The sequence below is a fragment of the Diabrotica undecimpunctata genome, chromosome 5 (assembly GCF_040954645.1).
Source record: "Diabrotica undecimpunctata isolate CICGRU chromosome 5, icDiaUnde3, whole genome shotgun sequence".
NCBI classification, from domain to species: domain Eukaryota; kingdom Metazoa; phylum Arthropoda; class Insecta; order Coleoptera; family Chrysomelidae; genus Diabrotica; species Diabrotica undecimpunctata.
In genome coordinates, this window is record NC_092807.1 from 117,387,081 (window position 1) to 117,408,412 (window position 21,332).

Below are 21,332 nucleotides of genomic sequence, written 5' to 3' on the forward strand. Positions count from 1 at the left end.
TTTGTACCCTATTTTCAAAGATATATAAGCAAAACGAGAATATCTATAAACAAAATAAAAATAAAGGTTTCAACTAACACCTAATTCGAATTAAGTGCTTACTAATCTACTTATAATAAGTCGCTGTTAATAAGTATAAGTATAATAAGAGTCGCTGTTATCACTAGTATCACTTTTATCTTATAAATTTATAGTTAATTTAGTTAATGCTGGTAAATATATATTTTTATTACATCCTTTATTTATTGTAATCTGTTTTTACAAACAAAAAAGCAGTAATCCTAAGTTTATCACGTAATTAGTACAGGGGAGATCCGTCCAGTGACAAAAATCCTTCAAGATAAATTTCTAATACATATAAATACTTAAAATAATATAAATATCAATTTACAAGGACATATACTAACATAATAAAAAATAGCAATAGGTAAACAAACACACAATTATAAATTATAGGTATACAGTGATGAGTGTCTTACCACCCGGCAAAATAGCGGAAAGGATAGAAGACAGATTAAGTTGTGAGATAGTACGAGATAAGGCTAGTTATTAGACGTGTCTATTTGACTTCAGTCATAATTATACGGATGACCTCGAAAATATTTAATTTTAATAATTTCTGATGTTAGAATAAATGATTAAATATATTAAGATATATTATAGTAAAAAACATTAATTAGTAGCGATTTTAAATTATAAATCTTTAAGTTTATTTAATAATAAAAATAACTCAACTGAAATATTTGACTAAACTAAATAGGTATGATCAGTCCGAAAACAATTATTGTATCTAGAATTGGTGTAATAGTTAGAGACGTTGTCTATCGATAAGAAGACTGGGGTTCAATTCACACCAAGGGTAAAATTTTTTCACTGTATACATTACTGTATACAGTGATCAGTGTCTTACCACCCGGCTTTTTAACATAAGAGATAGAAAACACAGTTACCTTGTGAAATAAAAAGAGATGAAACTCGTAGAGGTGAGAAATAATCGGAAAAACCTATAATTTATATTACATTACATTACCACTAACGATAGTCTCACACCTTTAGACGTTACCTTCGAGCTAAATCACCTCGGTCATAATTATTATGTGTAACGTCGTATGTGTAACGTATTCCATTTTTTAATTTCGCATAAAGTAAAAACTGATTGGCCACAATAAAGCAAAATATGAATAAAATAATTTAATTAATAGTGATTATTTAATCTAAAGTTTTAAATTATTAATGAAGAATAATTTCTACTATGATTTGAAATACAGCAGAACAATAACCCAAACTGTCACTAAATAGTTATAAAAGTCTGATGGATCAGAGTTCAAGATACGATGTTCTCATCCAGATGCTCAGGGTTCAAATCCCACATAAAGGTTTTACTTTTTTAAAAATTAAAATTTGAAACATTTATTTCAGTCGTTATTAGAAGTGTTTATAGTAAAACATGAAAATTTTATTGAAAAAACAATGTCGTACTTTCGAAAATAAAGTAAAATTCTTCAAACATAAAAGAACGTTCTAAATAAATGTACTTACAAAAAATGTATAAATAGGTAGAAATTCTATAAAAATATTCAAAATAAACGTATTTTATTCTAATGAAATGTAGAAATGTATTTACAAAAAATGTTCGAATAAGCCTCCATTAGTAGCAGAACAATAACCCAATCTATTATAAAAGTTTCGTCTAACATTAGCTAATGTTTCTGGACTAATACCTTTCATTGAATCAAAGATCTTTTCTCGTAATTGTTGGAGAGAATTAGGCCTATCGTCTTCAATTCCATATAGTTTGAACTTGATATATCCCCACATAAAAAAATCACAAGGTGCAAGATCAGGTGATCAGGTGACCAAAAAATATCTCCGTGACCACTAATCAATCGATTAGGAACAGACGATGTCGCACTGAGATATTCACTGACGATGCGAGAATTATGTGCAGGACAACCATCGTGTTGAAACCATATGGAATCGAAAGGTATTGGTAAATTACGAAGGGCTAAGACAATTTGATTTTGCAGAAGTTCCAAGTATTTCCACCCAGTCAACATACCGTCTATAAAAAATGGACCAATGACATGATTCCCTATTATGCTTCCCCAAACATTTACTTTTCGAGGACGCTGGGTACGAGCGACATAAGTCTGACGAGGATTTCCTCGAGACCAATACCGAGCATTCATTGAATTGTGACGGCCATGCAATGAAGACGTACATTCATCGGTGAACAAAACGTTCTCTAAACAATGTTCATCTTGATGTGACATTTCCATTGCAGTTTGACAAAATTCTAAACGTCTATATTAATCCCCAGGGAATTGTTTGTTGGATTTATGAAGTTTATAGGGACGGTATCCATGTATTTTCAAAATTTTACCTACTCTAAATCTTGAAATTCCATATTGTTCTCCAAGACGAGATGTTTTTGGTAGGATTTTGCTCAATACTTGCACAAATCAAAGTGTCCCTTAGTTCCAAATCTGGATTTACCTCCCTTCGTCTACGAACTCCTCTTGGAGCGAACACGGATCCATAATTAAAAAAAATTACGTATAATAGACTGAATTGTTGATCGTGCTGGAGCCGGCCTATTTGGAAACATATTTACAAATTGTTGTCTAGTCATGTTGTCTGATAATCCATTCACATGCCAGACAACAATTTACACTTTTTCCTCGACCGTTAAAACTATTTTTACGAATTGTTTTTTCAATAAAAAGTTTCTGTTTACCGTGCAAAAACACTTCTCGATATGTTGTTATTTGATGGCTGAAGGCTTGATGATTTGGTTAGCTGTAAAGCAGGCAGCTGTTCGCGCGCATCCATTCCAATGTTATCAATTGTTTTGAAAATCATTACCTGTACAGAGAGGAATTGATATTAACACTGAGAATTTAGTGATGGATTTGACATTAAACAGTCTTCACCGGATTATTTTGCCTTCACAACTGAAGACTGTAAAACTGGAATTAAATTATTTTGTATTTCTATTTTATAACATTTGAATAAGAATAAATTGTAAATAATGAGTTTTTCGAAAACTTGTTACCTAATATGTATCATATTTTTTATTATTTTTTGATTAAATAAAACAAAAATTTTATCCTTGGTGTGAATTGAACCCCAATCTTTTTGTCAATAGACCACGTCTCTAACTATTACGCCAATTCCACATACAACAATTGTTTTCGGACTGAACATACCTAGTCAAATATTTCAGTTGAGTTATTTTTATTATTAAATAAACTTAAAGATTTATAATTTAAAATCGCTACTAATTAATGTTTTTACTAAAATATATATCTTAATTTATTCAATCATTTATTCTAACATCAGAAATTATTAAAATAAAATATTTTCGAGGTCATCCGTATAATTAGGACTGAAGTCAAATAGACACGTCTAATAACTAGCCTTATCTCGTACTATCTCACAACTTAATCTGTCTTCTATCCTTTCCGCTATTTTGCCGGGTGGTAAGACACTCATCACTGTATATAGTATAAGTTGTAGCTATAAAATGATAGAGTATACATTTATGTACGTACAGGTATATAAGTGTATTTGAATGGTTCAGTGGTCTTCTATTTTTGCAAGTACCACTAAGTGAGACAACGGTGTCTTTAATATTTTGGATTTGAAGGTCTCGATGTATAACATAATTGGACACATACCACGGTGCATTGGTAGTATGTCTCAAAACTTTAGATTGGAAACGCTGAAGTTTCAGTAAGTGAGAATTAAAAGCTGTACCCCATATCTGTATACCGTAAGTCCAAACTGGCTTTGGAATACATTTATACAGTAATAATTTATGATGTAGACTTAATTTGGATTTTTGGTTCATGAACTAATACATTTTCCTGTATATTAATCCTAGTTACAATCGTTTTGTCCAGATGTGCTTTCGCCAATTTAGTCGGCTGTCAAAATGTACTCCCAAGTATTTAACATCACTTTTTTTGGGTATTATGGTACGGACAGTACACTCTCTTTGTGTAAAGTAAATGATATATGTGCTGATTTGCTGCCATTTACTTTAACTCGCCACAGTTTTAACCTTTTCTCTAGAGCATTCACCAGAATTTGTAAATTTTGTAACGTTGTAAACGTCACATCTTTATTAATTTATATTTAAATAATTATTTTATTTTAATTTCTTTACTAATTTATTAATTCCTTTATCTCCAGCTTAGTTGTTACTATTTTTTATTTAAAAAGTAGTTGGCGCCCGTTGTCTTTCTTTTCTCTCTCTTTCTGTCCTGTAGAATAAATATTCGCCCTCTCTCTTTCTGTCCGGTAGACTAAATATTCTGTTCTATGTTGACAGAAGTGCTAATTCCATCATAGGCATACGTCCTATGTCATCTGTACAAACTTCATTTAGTTTCCCTACTTACTGTCAATCAACTTTTCAAATCAACGTAGTGGGAATATAATTTTTTGCCTGTTTTTGAAATTTATAAAAGAAGGCAAAAATTATTATAAGCTTCATTTTATGGTCTGCAAACTGCAAAATTTACAACATTCGTAACCTCACTTTTTTCGAAAGCACGTTTTTCGATTATAGGCATGTAGGATCTTAGCGAAGATGCTGCAGAGTAACAAGAATGGATAGGAGAAGTAATGACGAAATAAAGCAAAGAACATCAATAGAAACAGACATACTAACATATATAGAACAAAAAAGACTAAAGTGGTATGGACATGTAAGAAGAGCTAGCGACAGCAGATGGATAAAGAGAATAACCGAATGGAGTCCCATAGGAAGGAGGAAAAGAGGACGACCCCGAAAATCCTGGAGGAACGAAGTAGACGACGCCATGAGTAAGAGAGGACTAAACGATGAAGAATGGAACAACAGAGAGAGAGATGGAAACGGTTGAGCGAGGGAAGGCAGTGAATACTGTAGAATCCCTAAATATATATATATATATATATATATATATATATATATATATATATATATATATATATATATATATATATATATATATATAGGAATCTTAACAGAGTTTAACTAAGTAATAATAATTTAATTGGGAGGCCACACAAGCATTGATGCCATCGATGCCATAAGTATCATATACATTGTATTCATTGTAAAGCATTGAAAGGGTGAATGTTGCCTATTTTTTATAAATATGTATAGTTAAAAATTGTTTTATTTGCTATCAGCTAAGGGTTCATGGTTTGATTTCTAGTTTAAGACAAGACAAACTCACACTTGAGATACTGAGCTAGGCGAAGCATAGACGATAGTTCTCAAAACCATTTCCGAAGTAGAAATTGAAACGTCAATAAACGTACTTTAACCTTTAATTGTGGCTTATTCCCATTTAAATAGTAATTACTTTAAAATGCCACAAGAAAATAGCTTCAGAACAATAAATGGCAAGGGGGTTGGATTGGGGCAACTACGAAAAAAATGAAACAAAGGGGTTACTTACATGAATCTTCTGGAACAAATGAACAAATAGAACAACAAGAAAGACTTCTAGCTATTTAAGAAAAAAAGGACGCCGCTTCAAAGGATCCTAAACTTGCTGGATGAAGGAAAAAAGGCTCTTCCTTCCTAAAGAAGTAAACACAAAAAAAGGTTAGGAGATTTTTTAAAATAAAAGACAAAATGGTTCGGAGAAATGAAATAAACATTTATTTTTGTCTCAAACAAACAGTTACACAAACATAAACAAAATACATGGGTTTATACCAAAATAAAATATAAAAAATACTTGCATATGTCCTATCTTTTTACAATTGGGAAACGCTACCAAAAACTTTTAAAACTTAAGTTATTTATAACTGGCAGAAATAGATTATTAAAATTAAAGATCTATCTTTTAATTAAAATGAAACTTAATAAAGTTAACCTCTTAAAAAAAAACAAAATAAACAAACGTCATAGAAAATTTAAGTCTAGCTGTCATATGTCGACATTTATACTAACGACAAAAAACAAATAAATTGACAGCATAACCACACCTTTGATTTACAATATATAATACATATTACATTATTTAAATTGTTATGAAAGCAATTAATATTATTTGAAAAAAATGTCTACTTTACTTTGAAAATTAAACACAAGATGTTACCTGGGTTTTCACATAAAATTTTGCACTGAAACTTCTGGATTATTGATAAAATTTCTGGGGTTGAACTCTCTGGATACGATCAAAAAAACTGCTTCAGGAACAAAACAGGAACAGCGAGGTTGAAGAAGCGCTGAACACAAAACTTGGAACTTTTCTCCTTAAGAAACACTGGGACAGGTAGAATTGGACTGCAATTACACAATAAATTGCTGCTATTAACCGCTACTAAACTTATGTTCCATAACGTAGGACAAAGAAAAAAAAAGGACAAATTACAAATTTGATGAAAAATTTGGACCCAAGCTAAAATCCTAGCGAGAATGACGAAATTATCTTTAAAATTCATTCACATAATTTGGAATAACAAAACACTTGACGGGAATTAAAACGCAAAATATCCTATTTCTATGACGCATAAAAATTGTAAGGCGACTTCGAATAGAACATTAAAAGAAAATGCCGAGAAAGTACACATCTGTAAAATAATAAGCAACTCTAAAAATGTTTTATTTTACTCGGCGACGCTAAGATGAATTGGAAGAATTAGGTGTTTTAATACGTACGAATGGGAAATTAAATACACCAAAATATTCTTCGATTGCTTAAGCACATTGACGTGTTTTTTAAATTTTTTGAAGAAACTCTTGTTTTCTGAGTTTCTGGGGGGTCAAATTTTCGTTTTCTGATGCCTGAAGATACAAAACTTTCTTAAATAAAAATTACTGCATTTGTAATTTGTTCCAAGTAGTGTTTGGAATTTTTCTCATTAATCTTGATTGACATGATGCATTGTACATGACAATCACACTATGTTTAGACAATTTCGGAAGAAAAATTTTTTTAAACTATGATTCAAAAAATGAACTTTCCATATTATCTTGATAATCTAGAGATGCTTCTTAATTTTTTTTGCAGATATTAATAATACACCGCGGTGTAAAATTATAATTCTCTGTCTTTTATTGGGCGTTACTTAATTAAAATACTATTAGTGCAACTTTTTTTTTATGGTGTCATGAGTATCATACCAGGTCTCATCTAAGTAAACAATATTTCGTTTTATTTTTCAATATTCAGTTATCTAGTTCTTTCTATTAATGTCTGGCGCTTTTTTTTAACATCCAATGTTTATTGCAATCTGTCTCATTATAAACAATAAGCAATATGTATGATTTATGTGCAATAACATAGTGGGAAGCTACCCAGTGGCGAGCACCCAGGTAAAATATAATATAAATATAATCTATGATAATCAATTAGTTTAAACTTTCACTTAACAAACAGAGTTTAATATAGGTAAACATCACTGACACACATATGAGAATTACAAGGCTAGAAACACAAATTAAGGAAATATTTAGAAAACACTTTTCACCGCATCATGACACTATGCTCTATTTTTCCTGATTTACTAGAGGTCCAAAGGGTCTGGTCATTTTAATCTTCTTATGTGTGAAATGTTGAGCAGATCCGTGGCCAGCGGATTTGGATGGCAGGATAGTCTGTAGTCTGTTCTTGTATACAGAGTTTAGAGCAGATATTGCTTCGCAAACTGTTGGTAGCTGTAATTCGTGGTGTAATCTGTGGTTCGTGATATACCAAGGGGCATTACAGATCTGGCGCAGTACTTTCGATTGAAAACGTTGAAGTTTTTGTATGTTGGTATTACTTGCTGTACCCCAGATTTGTCCTGCATATTGCCATACCGGTTTGAAAATACATTTATATATCAAAAGTTTATTCTCCAGGCTAAGATTTGATTTACGACTCATGTACCAATACATTTTCCTGTAGATTAAGCTGAGTTGAAGGCGTTTCTTCCAGATGTGGATGCCCCAATTTAGTTTGCTATCCAAATGGATTCCTAAGTATTTAACGACGGTATTAACTGGTAGTGGAGTGTTATTTATAGAAACTGGTGGCGCGACACCTTTTTTTAAAGTAAACGTTATTTGTGTTGATTTTAAACTGTTAACTTGGACTCGCCACAGCTTAAGCCAGCTCTCTACTTTAAGTAGGTGATTTTGTAATACCTGGGCTGCTTCAGCTGCTGTAGAATTTGAAGCCATGATAACTGTGTCATCGGCATATGTAGCGATTGTTGTATTGGTCGTCGTTGGGAGATCTGATGTATATATTAAGTAGAGGGTGGGTCCTAGTATGCTTCCTTGTGGAACTCCGGAACAAATTGGAAACAGGTTAGTGATTTCCCCACCTCTTTTGACTTGAAAGAATCGATCTGTCAGGTAGGATCTTAAAAGTGAACTTATGGGATGAGGAAGTATAGATTTAATTTTGGAGATAAGACCTACATGCCAAACTTTGTCGAATGCTTGAGAGACATCTAGAAATGCAGCAGTACAGTAATTTTTTTGTTCAAGCGAATTTCTGATAGTCTTTACCACCCTATGAATTTGCTCGATAGTACCATGTTGTTTCCTAAACCCAAACTGATAATTCGGCAAAACATTACTGTCATATAAAATAAGCTCCAGTCTTCTCAGAAAAAGCCGTTCAAATACTTTGGATATAATAGGCAACAAGCTAATAGGGCGGTATGAAGATACTTCCGTGTGATCCTTATTAGGTTTTGGAATCAGAACAATTTGAGCAACTTTCCATTGGAGTGGAAAATAACCTTTTTTTAATATTGAATTAAATATATAAGTAATTAAACTTACGCCTTCGTTGGGTAGATTTTTTAGTACTAAACTAGATATTAAGTCATATCCAGGTGACTTTTTAATTTCCAGATTATCAATTATTTCTTTGATTTCAGATTTCTTAACAAGTTTAATAGGTGGAGCCATTTGATATGGTGCATTTACGATTTCATGGATAGCTTGTTCTTCTTCAACTGAGACTTCCCTCTGATGCGGGTCTGGCGCTTAACAATAGTTTTGTACTTAGAATTATTGGCTTTAAGAAATAATCGTATTGGCCTAAGTGTTATTGCTGAACAATAAATAATGTCCTTTGGAACCAATTCACTTCAAAAGCCTACAATAGTTAGAAAAATATTAGCCATGTAATATTTTTAAATTCTAATAAACTAAAAAGCATCTAACATCCGGTTTAATAATAAAACTCGTGCTCCAATATGCGTGCTACAAAATTCGAAAAAAAAAATGTATTAGTATTTTAACTATAAGTTGTATCAGTTTATAAGTATATAAGTATAAGTGTAAGTGTATCAGTTACTTGTCAGGTTTTAAAAACATGACCCAAACCCGCTTAATAACTTTTTGGTTACATAAATTTTTCGAATATTTTTTAAAATAATCTTACTTACAGACTTACTCCGATTATTAATCACAAAGTTAACTAATTTCGCATCCGGTTATTTCAACGGATGAACAATTCAATATTAGATATAAAGCACAACTATTCCAAATGCTTAAATTACATACGTGCATAGCAGGTGTAACTGACACTAATCTCTCCCGTAACTTACACTTGCCGCTCACTCTTGAAATATAATATATTATGAGAATTCCGGATTCACCCATATATGCCGGTTAAACAATCTATGGCGATGTTTAGGCTTAGATTAAAGAAACCCGTTTAGGCCAGTGTGTTAGACGTAAATTTCGTAATTTTACATATTTATATCAACACACATTATTATTCTTCATATTGGTAATGAAAATGGCTTCATTAAGGGTGCACAGGCTATATTTTCCTCTAAATAGGCTATAATGCATTACCAGAAGAAATGAATCAAGCAAATTTTCTATAGTGGTTTGAAAGTCAACTAATAAAAAATTTGTCTGAACCATCCCTAATAATTAGAATAGATAACGCTCCATACCATAGCATATTCTTAGAGAAAGTACCAAACATGTCTTCAAACAAGACTGAAATAAAAGATTGGGTAACTATATAACAATAAACTGCCAACCGAACGCCAATTGAAATAGAAACTCATGTATTTTAATTCTCGTCACTGTCTGAATCTGAGCTATCACCAGGATTTATTATAATTGGTTGAATGTCAACATTCACCATACTCTTGTCTCAGATATACCATTTTTTGATAATATCATTAGTATGTCAGACATATTTCTCCCAAATATCTGCATTTCATTGTTCCACTGCCTTATTCCACATATTTAAAACAACAGTATCAGAATGCCCATGCCCATCTACACCAATACACTTATTGTAATACTACTTGAAATTAGCCCAAATTAATTCTATTGCGTTAAATTCACAGTAATAAGGAGGCAGTCTCAACACCTCACGCCCTATTCTCGGAGCAACTCGTCAATTCTATGTATACTTTCTTTTCTGTTATTTTTGACTATTTGTAGCAATTCAGCTTTAGAAAAATGTGGGTCATATTTAATATTATTTGTTATCAACCAACTAATAATTTCTTCTTTCCTTAAAGTAATTAAAGGTTGTTTATTTCAAAGGGCACTGGGGTAAGAAGCATTATCCCAATGCTGGCTAGAATCAGTGATGCCTCTTCTAAATTATTAATTGTGTTCTTATCCACTTAGTAAAAAGTTCGTCGTTCATTTCTCCATGATAACCAGCTACGTTAGATTTTGAACAATACAATAAATTTTCTCCCGAAACAAATCCTTTGCGTGAACCAGCGTAAACAATTACAAAACGTTTACCATCATAACTTCCTGGTTTTAGGACACTTTTGGCACTATTGTCTTGCCAAGGATTTGTTTTATTTCCTTTGGAGTAAATCCAAGTTTCATCTAAAATACAACTTCTCTTCTAAATACACTTTATCCCTTAATTCACAGGTCAAACTCCGCAGGGAAACACGCTTCTCTGAAATAAAAAGAAATCATTATCGTCTTTTAGAGCCAAGAATAAGTGGATAGAAAATTTCATGAAAATTGAAGTACCTACCCAGATTCTTGTTTATCATAAAATTCACACTGAAGAAATCAATACTTACTCTATTGGTGTATATCATACAACGTATTCCGGACTGCCATTTTTGATGCCTCGGTCATATCAGTCGTCTTACTTTTAAGACGACGTCTATTTTCGCCTGGTTTTGAAAGGACGGGATTGTTTTCTTTTCTTTTTTTAATCAAGTATCAAAAGGCTCCAAAGGTCCTCCATTACTCCTTTCTAATTCAAAATATTTATATAAATTCAACACAGGTTGCTACGCTTGGGAATTTAGCGTTTTTCCAGGCATATCTTAAAAATAATAAAATAATAAGTAATCTTGAAAATATACAAATAAGTTTCCGTTCGACGGAACTATAGCCAGACTCATGTAGTATAATGACAATTTGTATATTAGAAAATATAACTTTTCTCGTTAGCTTAAAAATAAATACTTACCTGAAGTAATCAAATTGAGAGAGCAACAGTTAGTCGTTCTAACAATAATTATGCTTGAAAATATATAATTCAAATGACATACCCAAAGCCTACAAGTTAATTAATCTGAAAAACCAAAAAAAAATAAATTCAAATAAATCAATAAACACGACAAATGAGCTAATGTCACTGTCAATGAAAATTATAAACGTCAAAATGTACAGTAAATAATTGTTGTTTACAAAACAGTTGTTTAACTTATTGTGATTTCTATGGACAAGCGGCTTAATTTTTCAATACTAGTTTCTGTGAGTAAAAAAAAACCTAGTATAAAAAGTAATTCGTGAATAATTTCATGCATGGAAAAAGAGTGGACGTACTATAGAACGTTATTCACACTAAACCGCATATTTTTAGAAAAATATTTTTGTTGTCACTGACAACTGTTCACTGTCAGTAGAACTCTTAGTTTTTACTTGTTTTAGTACAATTCTTTAAGAGTTGTAATTTACACAAACCTTCTCCTGGCAATAACGAACAAATAACAGAAATATTTATCTAATTTTTTTCAGTCGTTTTAAAGTTGTGCGCTTACAAACATTTCACTGATTCATTTTTATTTATAGGATGATTAAAAGTTCTAATTCCTTTTGAGTTTCACAAGTTTTCAATAGATATCGGTAAATGTCATACAGTTTTACTTAAATCGAGATTGTTTATTTTAAGTTTATTTATTTCAGTTTTTCTTTTTTGCTATAATTTATTTCATGTGTTTCAGAAGGCATACCTACAGAACGTGTATATTTTCATTTTGCCTTTTTTGTGTATTATCAATAACAATATGCAACATTCCCACTACAATTTCACTTAGATATTGTGTATTTTTTACTTTATATTTTACTTTTTACTTTATTTTCAGTACTTTTTTAGCTTATGTTTATTGATATAAAAATTCTAATTGTACCTAAACTTGGGATAAATAAAGTATAAAGTCCAAAGTTTTTTGGTGGATTATGTTTCATTGCTAATACAGTATACTGCCTCTATAACGAACACGGTTATTACGAGGTTTCGCTTATAACGAGATAAATTAGATGTCCTGTGAAATTTCTATTGAACTATAACCCTCTATAGCGAGGTAAATTTGGTTATAACGAGATAAAATAAGATTGAAAAACGTGTTTTTTACGTTTTGGCCCGGCCATAGCTATAAATAAATACCCTTTTTAACTGCGCCGCCCGCAATAAAATTCTTGCAATTTATGATTCTTAGTTCGAAATTTACAATTTATGATTCACAAGTGTCATTGTAGGGGGTTGACCATTCACACCTAATAAGGTCCTAATAGACAAGATGACACAAATGAAGAAGCATAAAATTGTTTCACATCTTTAGAAAATATGATAGATAGAATTCTGGACAATTTAAAGCAGTCAAAAATGACAGACTTCTTGCAATTGCAGACGCAGTAGTTTATGTTATTCTTGAAAATACGCTTTATACAGACTTACAGAATACAGATTTTTTGTTTTATCGTATATCATTGACAGTAAAAGTAAACAACTCTTTTTCAAAAACGCCATTCAAACAATATTTATTAGCATCTTGCTCCGAATGGCTTCACTATAGAAAGGTAATGTTTTAGAAAACTAAATATTCATTTGTATGCACAGTATTATTGTGTTGGATATAACGAGGTAATTAGTCTGCTATTTCAGTTCTCGTTATAGAGGGAGTCTAGTGTATTTCAAATTTTATTCTTTGATGCTAATCTCCGACAACTCTTATGCATGGAGTTCCTGAAAAAATTAACTGTGGTAAATAAATTGGACATAATATCTAGCCACAGTTACTTTTAGCCTGTTAGTTTATCATAATATCACTTAAAATATTTGTCACAGGTATTAAAATATTTGAACCACGCATCTACATACCTTTAATTTCCGATAAATATTATTTACATAAAAGCATTGTCGAGTTTGAAATATTTATTTACCGCAATAACAATCTTTTTAATGTTTCAGAAGCTAAAGCCCGGATCCTCGGACCAAGTGATTTGCACGTGAAGGCCGGAAGTTCCATTACACTCACATGTCTCATCAGTCAAGGCCCACACGATTTAGGAACGGTATTTTGGTACAAAGGAGAGAATATTCTAGAAACGGCGTCGGTCCATACTCACATTAGTGATATCGTAGATTACACGAGTAGGGTTACAATTGAGGTAAGTTCACATAGTATTTTATACTAAATTCGTATGAATAATTACGCCACTATGACAATATCGTCAAGTATAGAGATTTTGATATGCAAATAAGGATATTGTTCTTCTTCTTATTCTTTATTCGACTAGGATTACACCTGTTTGTCTGCCTCTTATCTGATTCAGTCGTTGTTGACTGTACATTATCTTTCCACCTTTTTGGCTGCCTTCCAACGGGTCTTCTGCTATACGGCTTGTTGTTTTTACAGATGTTCGCTAATCTATCTGGTCCCATTCGGTATACATGTTCATTTCAGTTTTTTTTCTTGTTTTTATCCACCTGTTAATATTTTGAATTTTGCATTGTTCGCGTATACTTCTGTTGGTTTGACTGTCTCTTAATAATATGCCCGCTATTGATCTTGTAACGAAATATTTTGCCTACCATAGGGTAAGAATATGGGGTTGAAAATTGGGGGCCGAAATAATGGTTGTGGAGATAGGGCTAGCAAAATAAATCGATACTTATGCGAACGGCACTCAGGGGTTAATTGGAAAGCTGGGGTCGTGGATAAGTTGAATGACAAGGGATCGGATTGAGGCAACTATAAAAAAAGGAACAAAGGGGTACTAACGTGAATCTCTTGGGACAAACAAAACAAAAGAAAATAGGAAATACCTCTAGCAATTTAAAAAGGACGCCGCTTCGAGGTGACAAATTGTAACCATTACAACAGCTAGTTGTAACTATTGAAATAATTATTAAACATAAAAAATATATCTTTATACATGAAACTCAAAAAAGGGGTTAGTTAAACAAATAAACAAAATGGTTAGAAAAAAAAAATTAAACAGTTATTGTGTCTCACCACAAACAGTTACAAAAATAAATGACACAAATTACTATACAGATCGTTACAGAGTACAAAAATAACAAAGAAAAAACTTACATGTGTCCTAGACGTTTACAAACTCTAGGAGTTGGAGATACTACCAAAACTTACAAAGAAATTGTTACTGCAATGAAGGTTAACCTTTTTTAAAAACAAAACAAATGAATTATTGTCAAATATGATTAGATAGTACAATATTAATTATTACAAATTATTTTTATTATGAAAGCAAATTGTTATTATTAAAAAAATGTCTGTCTTTACTTTAAATTTTAACACAAAAAAGTTACCTGGATTGCACTGGGGTTTTACACAAAAATTCTGGGGGTAGAAACCAAACTTCGCTAGAAACCAAACTTCGCTGGAACTCAAACTCTGTACCACTCGAACAAATTCAACTCCACTGTGATAGGACAAGACAAAATTGCGATTGGAAATTGGGCATGGAACACAAACTTTGGAGCTCTGCTTCTTAAAAAACTGGGAAATTGTGGGTATATTTCAAATCCTCACTTTAACTGTAACTATTAAATAAACAATTAACTGCCACTAAACTTATTTTCTGTGAAAAGGGGCAATAACAGGAAACTTTACAAATTCGACGAATAAATTTGGATCCACACCTAAGCCGACTGTCTCTTACAGCGACCCAAGTGAGAATGACGAAATTATCTTTAAAATTCATTCGCACAATCTTGGTATAAACAAAACATATAAACTGGAATATTTATTTGAAACGCAGAATATCCTAAAAGAGGCTTCGATAAAAAAATAGCGACAAAATACGCATGTTGCGAGATATAAACATAGGGTAGACTGGGGCTAGTTGTGCCACTTTGGACAAAATAATTTTTAACATTTTTTTCGTAATTTTTAGGGCTGTTAGATTACTTTAATGAGGTACTATTTTTAATTGGGAATCATTATTTGGGAACATCAGCAATGTTTAAGCAATACCTTACAGTATGTAAATAGTTTTACAAAATGCACATATTGTCACAATTTGCCCCAATATGGGGTAAGTTGTGACGAACTTGGGGCAGGTTGTGACAGTAAATATTTTTAAATATAATAAACTTTAGTTGGAGAATAATAACAAAGTTTCCATAATAAATTTATTTTATAGTTAAGTATAGATACATAAATGTTTGATAAATGTTTATGTAAGAAACAAATGTGTAGAAAAACATCTAGTGAATTTAAAGTAAAATAAAAAACTTAATCGCTATCGTCAATTTGTGCTGATTCTACTTGTAGTTCTGAAGAGTGGCAGTTTATACAAACATAATAAAGATCATCTTTTGTGCACTTTACATGAGCCCACCTCTTGCATTCCATACATTGCACCCAGTCTTCTCCTAACCTAGACTTTTTATATGGTCCCATACAAACTAAGCAAAAGTAATCTTCTTCCTCTTCTTCTGAGCTGTCTTCTCTTTTTCTTGTTGCGGTCTCTTTCTTTGGCGCTGCTTTTTTCTTAGGCAACAGTTGTTTTGAGTCAAATAATTTTTTCTTTATTTTATCCTCTTTGCACTTTATTGTTTCCTTCCTCTTTAACTCTTCACTGCGAATTGTCTCCTTGACAGGTGTGCTAGTCAAAATTGCAGATGTTAAGCTCTTGCGTTTTTTATTTTTTCGAGGACCAGCTTTTGGCAGAGGTCTTATATCCATAGGGCTGACAGGCAGAACTTCGGCATGGAATGATCCTGGTAGGTTGGCCTGCGATGATCCTTGTTGATATGGTCCTGGTTGATAAGTATGGGAGGGTCCTGGCTGGTTAGCATAATATGACGACGGTTCAGGTTCATCGAGATGCTGAAACTCTTTAAGCTGCCCAGCACTGGCTTCCTCATTACCATCTACGATGTCAATAGGCCTATTCAAAGGTCGGTCGGTCACCGAAGAACACAGAAAGTTTTCTTCATTAAAAATGTTTCTATTGAATTCCCATATTCCTGTAGAACGAAATCCTGCCTGAACATTTGTTGGTGTTACAGCTTTAGGTAATGCTGTTTTCACTATACTTGGGATGTCATAAATTGAGACTGTGTTTTCAGGATGAGATTTCATCCATCCACACATGGCGTCGTTTAAAAACTTCTTAAATGGACCAAAAACGGAAACATCCAGTGGTTGAAGTCTATTTGTTGTATGGGGAGGGAACGATAAGAGAGTAATACCGTGCTCTGTACAATAGTCAAGGACTTCGATATATAGGTGAGCACTGTGGTTGTCTAACAGAACTAAAACCGGTGATTTCTTTGAGCACCTTACTTTTTTTACAAAATGCTTCATAAAAAAACAAAAAGTCCGGGCCTGTTATCCAGCCACTTGGGTTAGCAGTACCACAACAACCTACTGGCCCATCACGTACAAAATGCTCCTTGTAAAACTTACGTGGAAAAACGAACATAGGAGGAACTGAGTTACCCTCTGCGTTAATAGCAAGAACCATAGTAACATTGGTCCCCCTCTCAGCTGAAGTGACACCACCAACTCTTTTCTCGCCTTTCTTCGCTATGATTTTTACCGGTTTTTGGACAGTCCCAGTCCCTGTCTCGTCTATATTCCAAATATCATTAGCTGTAAAATGGTTTTGACTTAATACTAATTCGAGGTTATCAAAAAAGAGTCCGACATTGTGCTTGTTGAAACTTGTACTCCGACTTAAGCTGGTAGCCTCAGGAACACGAATAGACACATTATTGTTACGTTGCATAAACTTTGTAAACCAATCATTACTGGCGTGTTTTGTTGCTACCCAATTCTCAGGCACAAGAACTTTGTTCGCTATAGCAAATTCAAAAGCTAAACTTTTCATTTCTTTTGGGCTAATACCATAAAATATTTTCGCTGCCTGAACAGCATATTCACAGAGCTCTTCTTCTTGTTGTTGTGAAAATATCATTCGAGGTCTTTTGTAACCCATTTCTACCACTCCATCTGGATTGGTTTGTTGTTTTTTTATATATCTAAGTAAGGACATCCGGTTAACGCCATATTTTTCAGCTGCTTGCCTTAAACTACACGATCCAGACTTAACATCTAACGAAGCCGACTCGTAACTGTTTATATTACTCCGACCACGTTCCGTTTTCCTTTTATAATTTCTCACCATTATCTGTAACAAACCCATAAACATGCATTAAAATTAGTAGGGGCATGTTGTGACACTGTCACAATCTGCCCCAAGCCTTTCGTCACAACTAGCCCCACCGTACGCCATTTTACATAAAGCCACTTGCACAGACCTTGACACGTCGTATAGAAACCAAACTGTGTCTTACTAAAGAGAAATAAACAAACTATCTACTACAACTAGAATAAGTTTCTCACCTTGTGGTTTGAAAGTGAAATAACAATTCAAAGACAACAGCAAAATTTTACTTCGTTACAACGAAATGACATATAATTTTATAAAGCGGCAGAAACGCATAGCATCACAACCAAACTACACAAACAGACTGAGGACATGCGGACGTGGAATTCTGGGTAACCGGGCGACGCTGCTACCTATGGTTAGTCTATAAAACTATTTGTCACAACATGCCCCTGTCACAACTAGCCCCGATCTACCTACTATAAAATGGTTTACATTAACTTCGGCGATGTAAAGATGATTTAAAAAAATTTGGTGTTTTAATACGTAGGAATGCGAAATAAAATACACTAAGATTATTCTTTGATACTTTAACAAACACGAGGGGATTTCAATACATATCCAAAGAATTTTTAAATGCTACTTATCAATTTTAATACTTTCATTTCGATATTGTTGATTTGTTGTTTCGTCTTTCTTGTATCGGTCCTTGTCTCCGCTGCATATGTTAGGATTGGTCTTACTGTTGTCTTGTATACTTTCATTTTGCTTTCCGTAGTCAGATATTTGTTTCTCCATATGGTTTCTCGGAGGCAACCACTTACTCTTGCCGCTTTTGATGCTTACTTTGTGGTCTCTGTTCTTATATCCCTGTCACTAGTGGTCTCTACTCCTAGGTAATTGAATGTCATTACTTGTTCTACAATTTTGCCGTCTATTTCTAGTTTGCATCTACGCGGCTCTTTACCGATCACTATACATTTAGTTTTTTCTACTGATATTCTCATATTAAGTTTGTTTTCTGTGATATTAAACGTGTGGAGCTGCCTTTGTAGGACACCTTCGTTATCAGCAATTAGTACTGTATCATTGGCATTGCATAGTATCGTGATTTTATGCGCTCCCATGTGGTATCCGTGTCGTTTTCTTATTTCGTGAATTATTTGATTCATCACCATATTGAATAACAATGGGCTGAGCGAGTCTCCTTGGAGGATTCCTCCTTTTAGTTCTATGCATTCTGTTCTGGTCTTGTTGTTCTTGTTAATTTCATTAATTGTTCTTATTATCTGATGGTCTATTTGTTCAGCTTGTAATAAATTTAAGATGTCATTTCGCTTCATCTTGTCAACAGCACTTTTTAAATCTACAAAGCACATGTATGCTGATTTTCCATATTCAATAGACTTCTCTATTATTTGTTTGAAAATAAAGATTGCGTCTATTGTGCTGCGGATCTTCGGGAAGCTTTGTTGTTCATCTGCCATATTCGCTTTTTCCTCGATTTTATCTTTTATGACTGCCGTTAACAATTTTAATGTACTATACATCAGACTAATGCCTCTATAATTTTCAGGATTTCTCGAGTCTCCCTCTTTAAGTATCGGTAGTAGGAAACATTTCATTTCATTTGCGTAGTGTTGTTCCTCCATATTTTAGCAGTTTATTGTTTATCTTATCAGGACCATGTGCTTTTCTGTTTTTTAATTTTTTTATTCGTTCTTGTAGCTCTTCTTCTGATATATTTTCAAAATAGAATAGAATATTTTAAAAAATTCAAAATACTGCCTTTATATTCTGGAGACTTGTATATTTGCATTTAATATAATAACCTCGAACATTTTACCAATGGGCAAGTTCATAACTTAAATACTAGATATAAATATAACTTACGTGCCGCAGGTCTCCTAGTATACTGGGACAAAGACTTTTTTATACAAAACCAATGCATATTAAATTGTGTAAGAGCATGACAAGCTTTAAAATAAAGTAAAAAAAATTTGACTGCACCCATTTTCTATTCAACTAAAGAGTTTCTTCAATTTAAAATATTACTCTTTTTGTTGATAGTTTTTTTAGTACATTTTATTTACTTGTTTGTTTTATTTAATTAACTTATCAATTCTACACAAACTATGTTTGTCTAAAAGGAAATAAACTATTTATTGATATATTTTCTCTCTTTCTCTTTCGAGAATAAAAATTTTCCTTTTGTAAATATATTTACTATTTATAAATATTAATATTATTTTTTCTTAATTCGGTAGATATATACATTTGACCAAAGTCTTTTACAAATAAATATTCTTCCTCGAACTTCTGTAATTCGTAATGCCCTTTCTATTTTTGGAATACATTAAATAAATAAACAAAAACACAAAATACAACCAAAAAACTGACATCCTAATAATGTTCTTGTCAAATAATGACATTGATTAGCCACCTTATTATTTAAGGTTACTGGTCGAATGAGTTGAAGCGTGATATTTAGAACCAGAAGTCGCGAGTTCCATCCCAATGAGGGAATATATTTTTTTAATTATTATGTTCTGATTTTTGTCACTTTGGTTTTAAAAACCAAAGAATGGAAAAATCATAATATCTTTTTTAATATTGTTTCGATAAATTTATACATTATTTAATTTTCCAAACTTTTTTATTCATCATTGAATATTTGAGCGGTATAGTTTCAAAGTGTACAATCTCCATGTTTCCTAAATTTTCAGTAATCGAAGAAAACGGATAACCTATTTCATATGAACAATTAAACTAATTTTTCTTTTCTATTACATTTATATGACAACTACGAGTTAATATACAAATTTTTTCTTTAAACTATTCAAAAATAACTAAGTAATTCTAGAAAAATATTTGGACATTGTACATTATGAAAATAACTAATGGAGTTTGTCCACATTGAAAATAACTTACGAACATCATTTATTAAACTTATTTATTTTATTGAGATAATACAGATTTAGTTATTCAAAAATAGTTAATTTAATGGAAAGTCCATCATCTTCTTCGACGTTCTCACACGACGTTTTATCGTCGATAGTTCCATTTTCTGGTGCTGCAGTGTCTTCTTGATTGTCTTCGATGATGATGAATTTGTAAAAATTTAAATGGGGATCACTTTTCCAGTCCTCTCCAAAATGACAACATAATAAATTATTAACATCGACCTTTTTGTTGTTATTGACAACGACATTTATTTTTCGGAATTTTGGCAGGTTTCATTATTTCAATGTTCTTAGTTTTTTTTTGTTATTGATTTTCTCACACCAACATCCGTCTTATAAGCTAACTCACCGCGAACTAACACTGTGCCTTTAGAGCTTTTGGTTAAAATAATCCTCTTCATTTTTGAGAAAGCAAAATGCCATTGTCCTGGAGCCTTGATGTGCTTGCTTGTTTTATTTTTCCAGTCATATATATTTCGACTAATTCTCCAACCCAATAAACAGTACTATACATTGAAAACATCTTCAGATATTCATGTGGTTTTAAAATTATTTCCTCTTTTTTAATATCCTTTTCGATATTTCCAAAAACCCGGTCTGGAGGCATGAAAGAATGTCCTCTCACTGGGAATATTACTTCAATATTTCTAATTTTATCTTGTCTAGAAAACCAATAACAACACGTAGATATAAGGGGCGTGTTTTTGCTTTGGCCTCCGCATCCATCACACATGAGCCTGATAGTATGAATATCTCCAAAATTAGCA

The 21,332-nt window shown here is 32.3% G+C and overlaps 1 protein-coding gene across 1 annotated transcript in view; it reads left to right on the forward strand.

Annotated features, from left to right (window-relative positions):
* Positions 1 to 21,332, forward strand: part of LOC140441702 (zwei Ig domain protein zig-8-like) — a 592,415-nt gene that overhangs the window by 478,037 nt on the left and 93,046 nt on the right. The window contains exon 3 of the mRNA XM_072532585.1: positions 13,431 to 13,630. Coding sequence (XP_072388686.1) covers positions 13,431 to 13,630 — 200 coding nt within the window. The remainder of the gene's footprint in view (positions 1 to 13,430; positions 13,631 to 21,332) is intronic.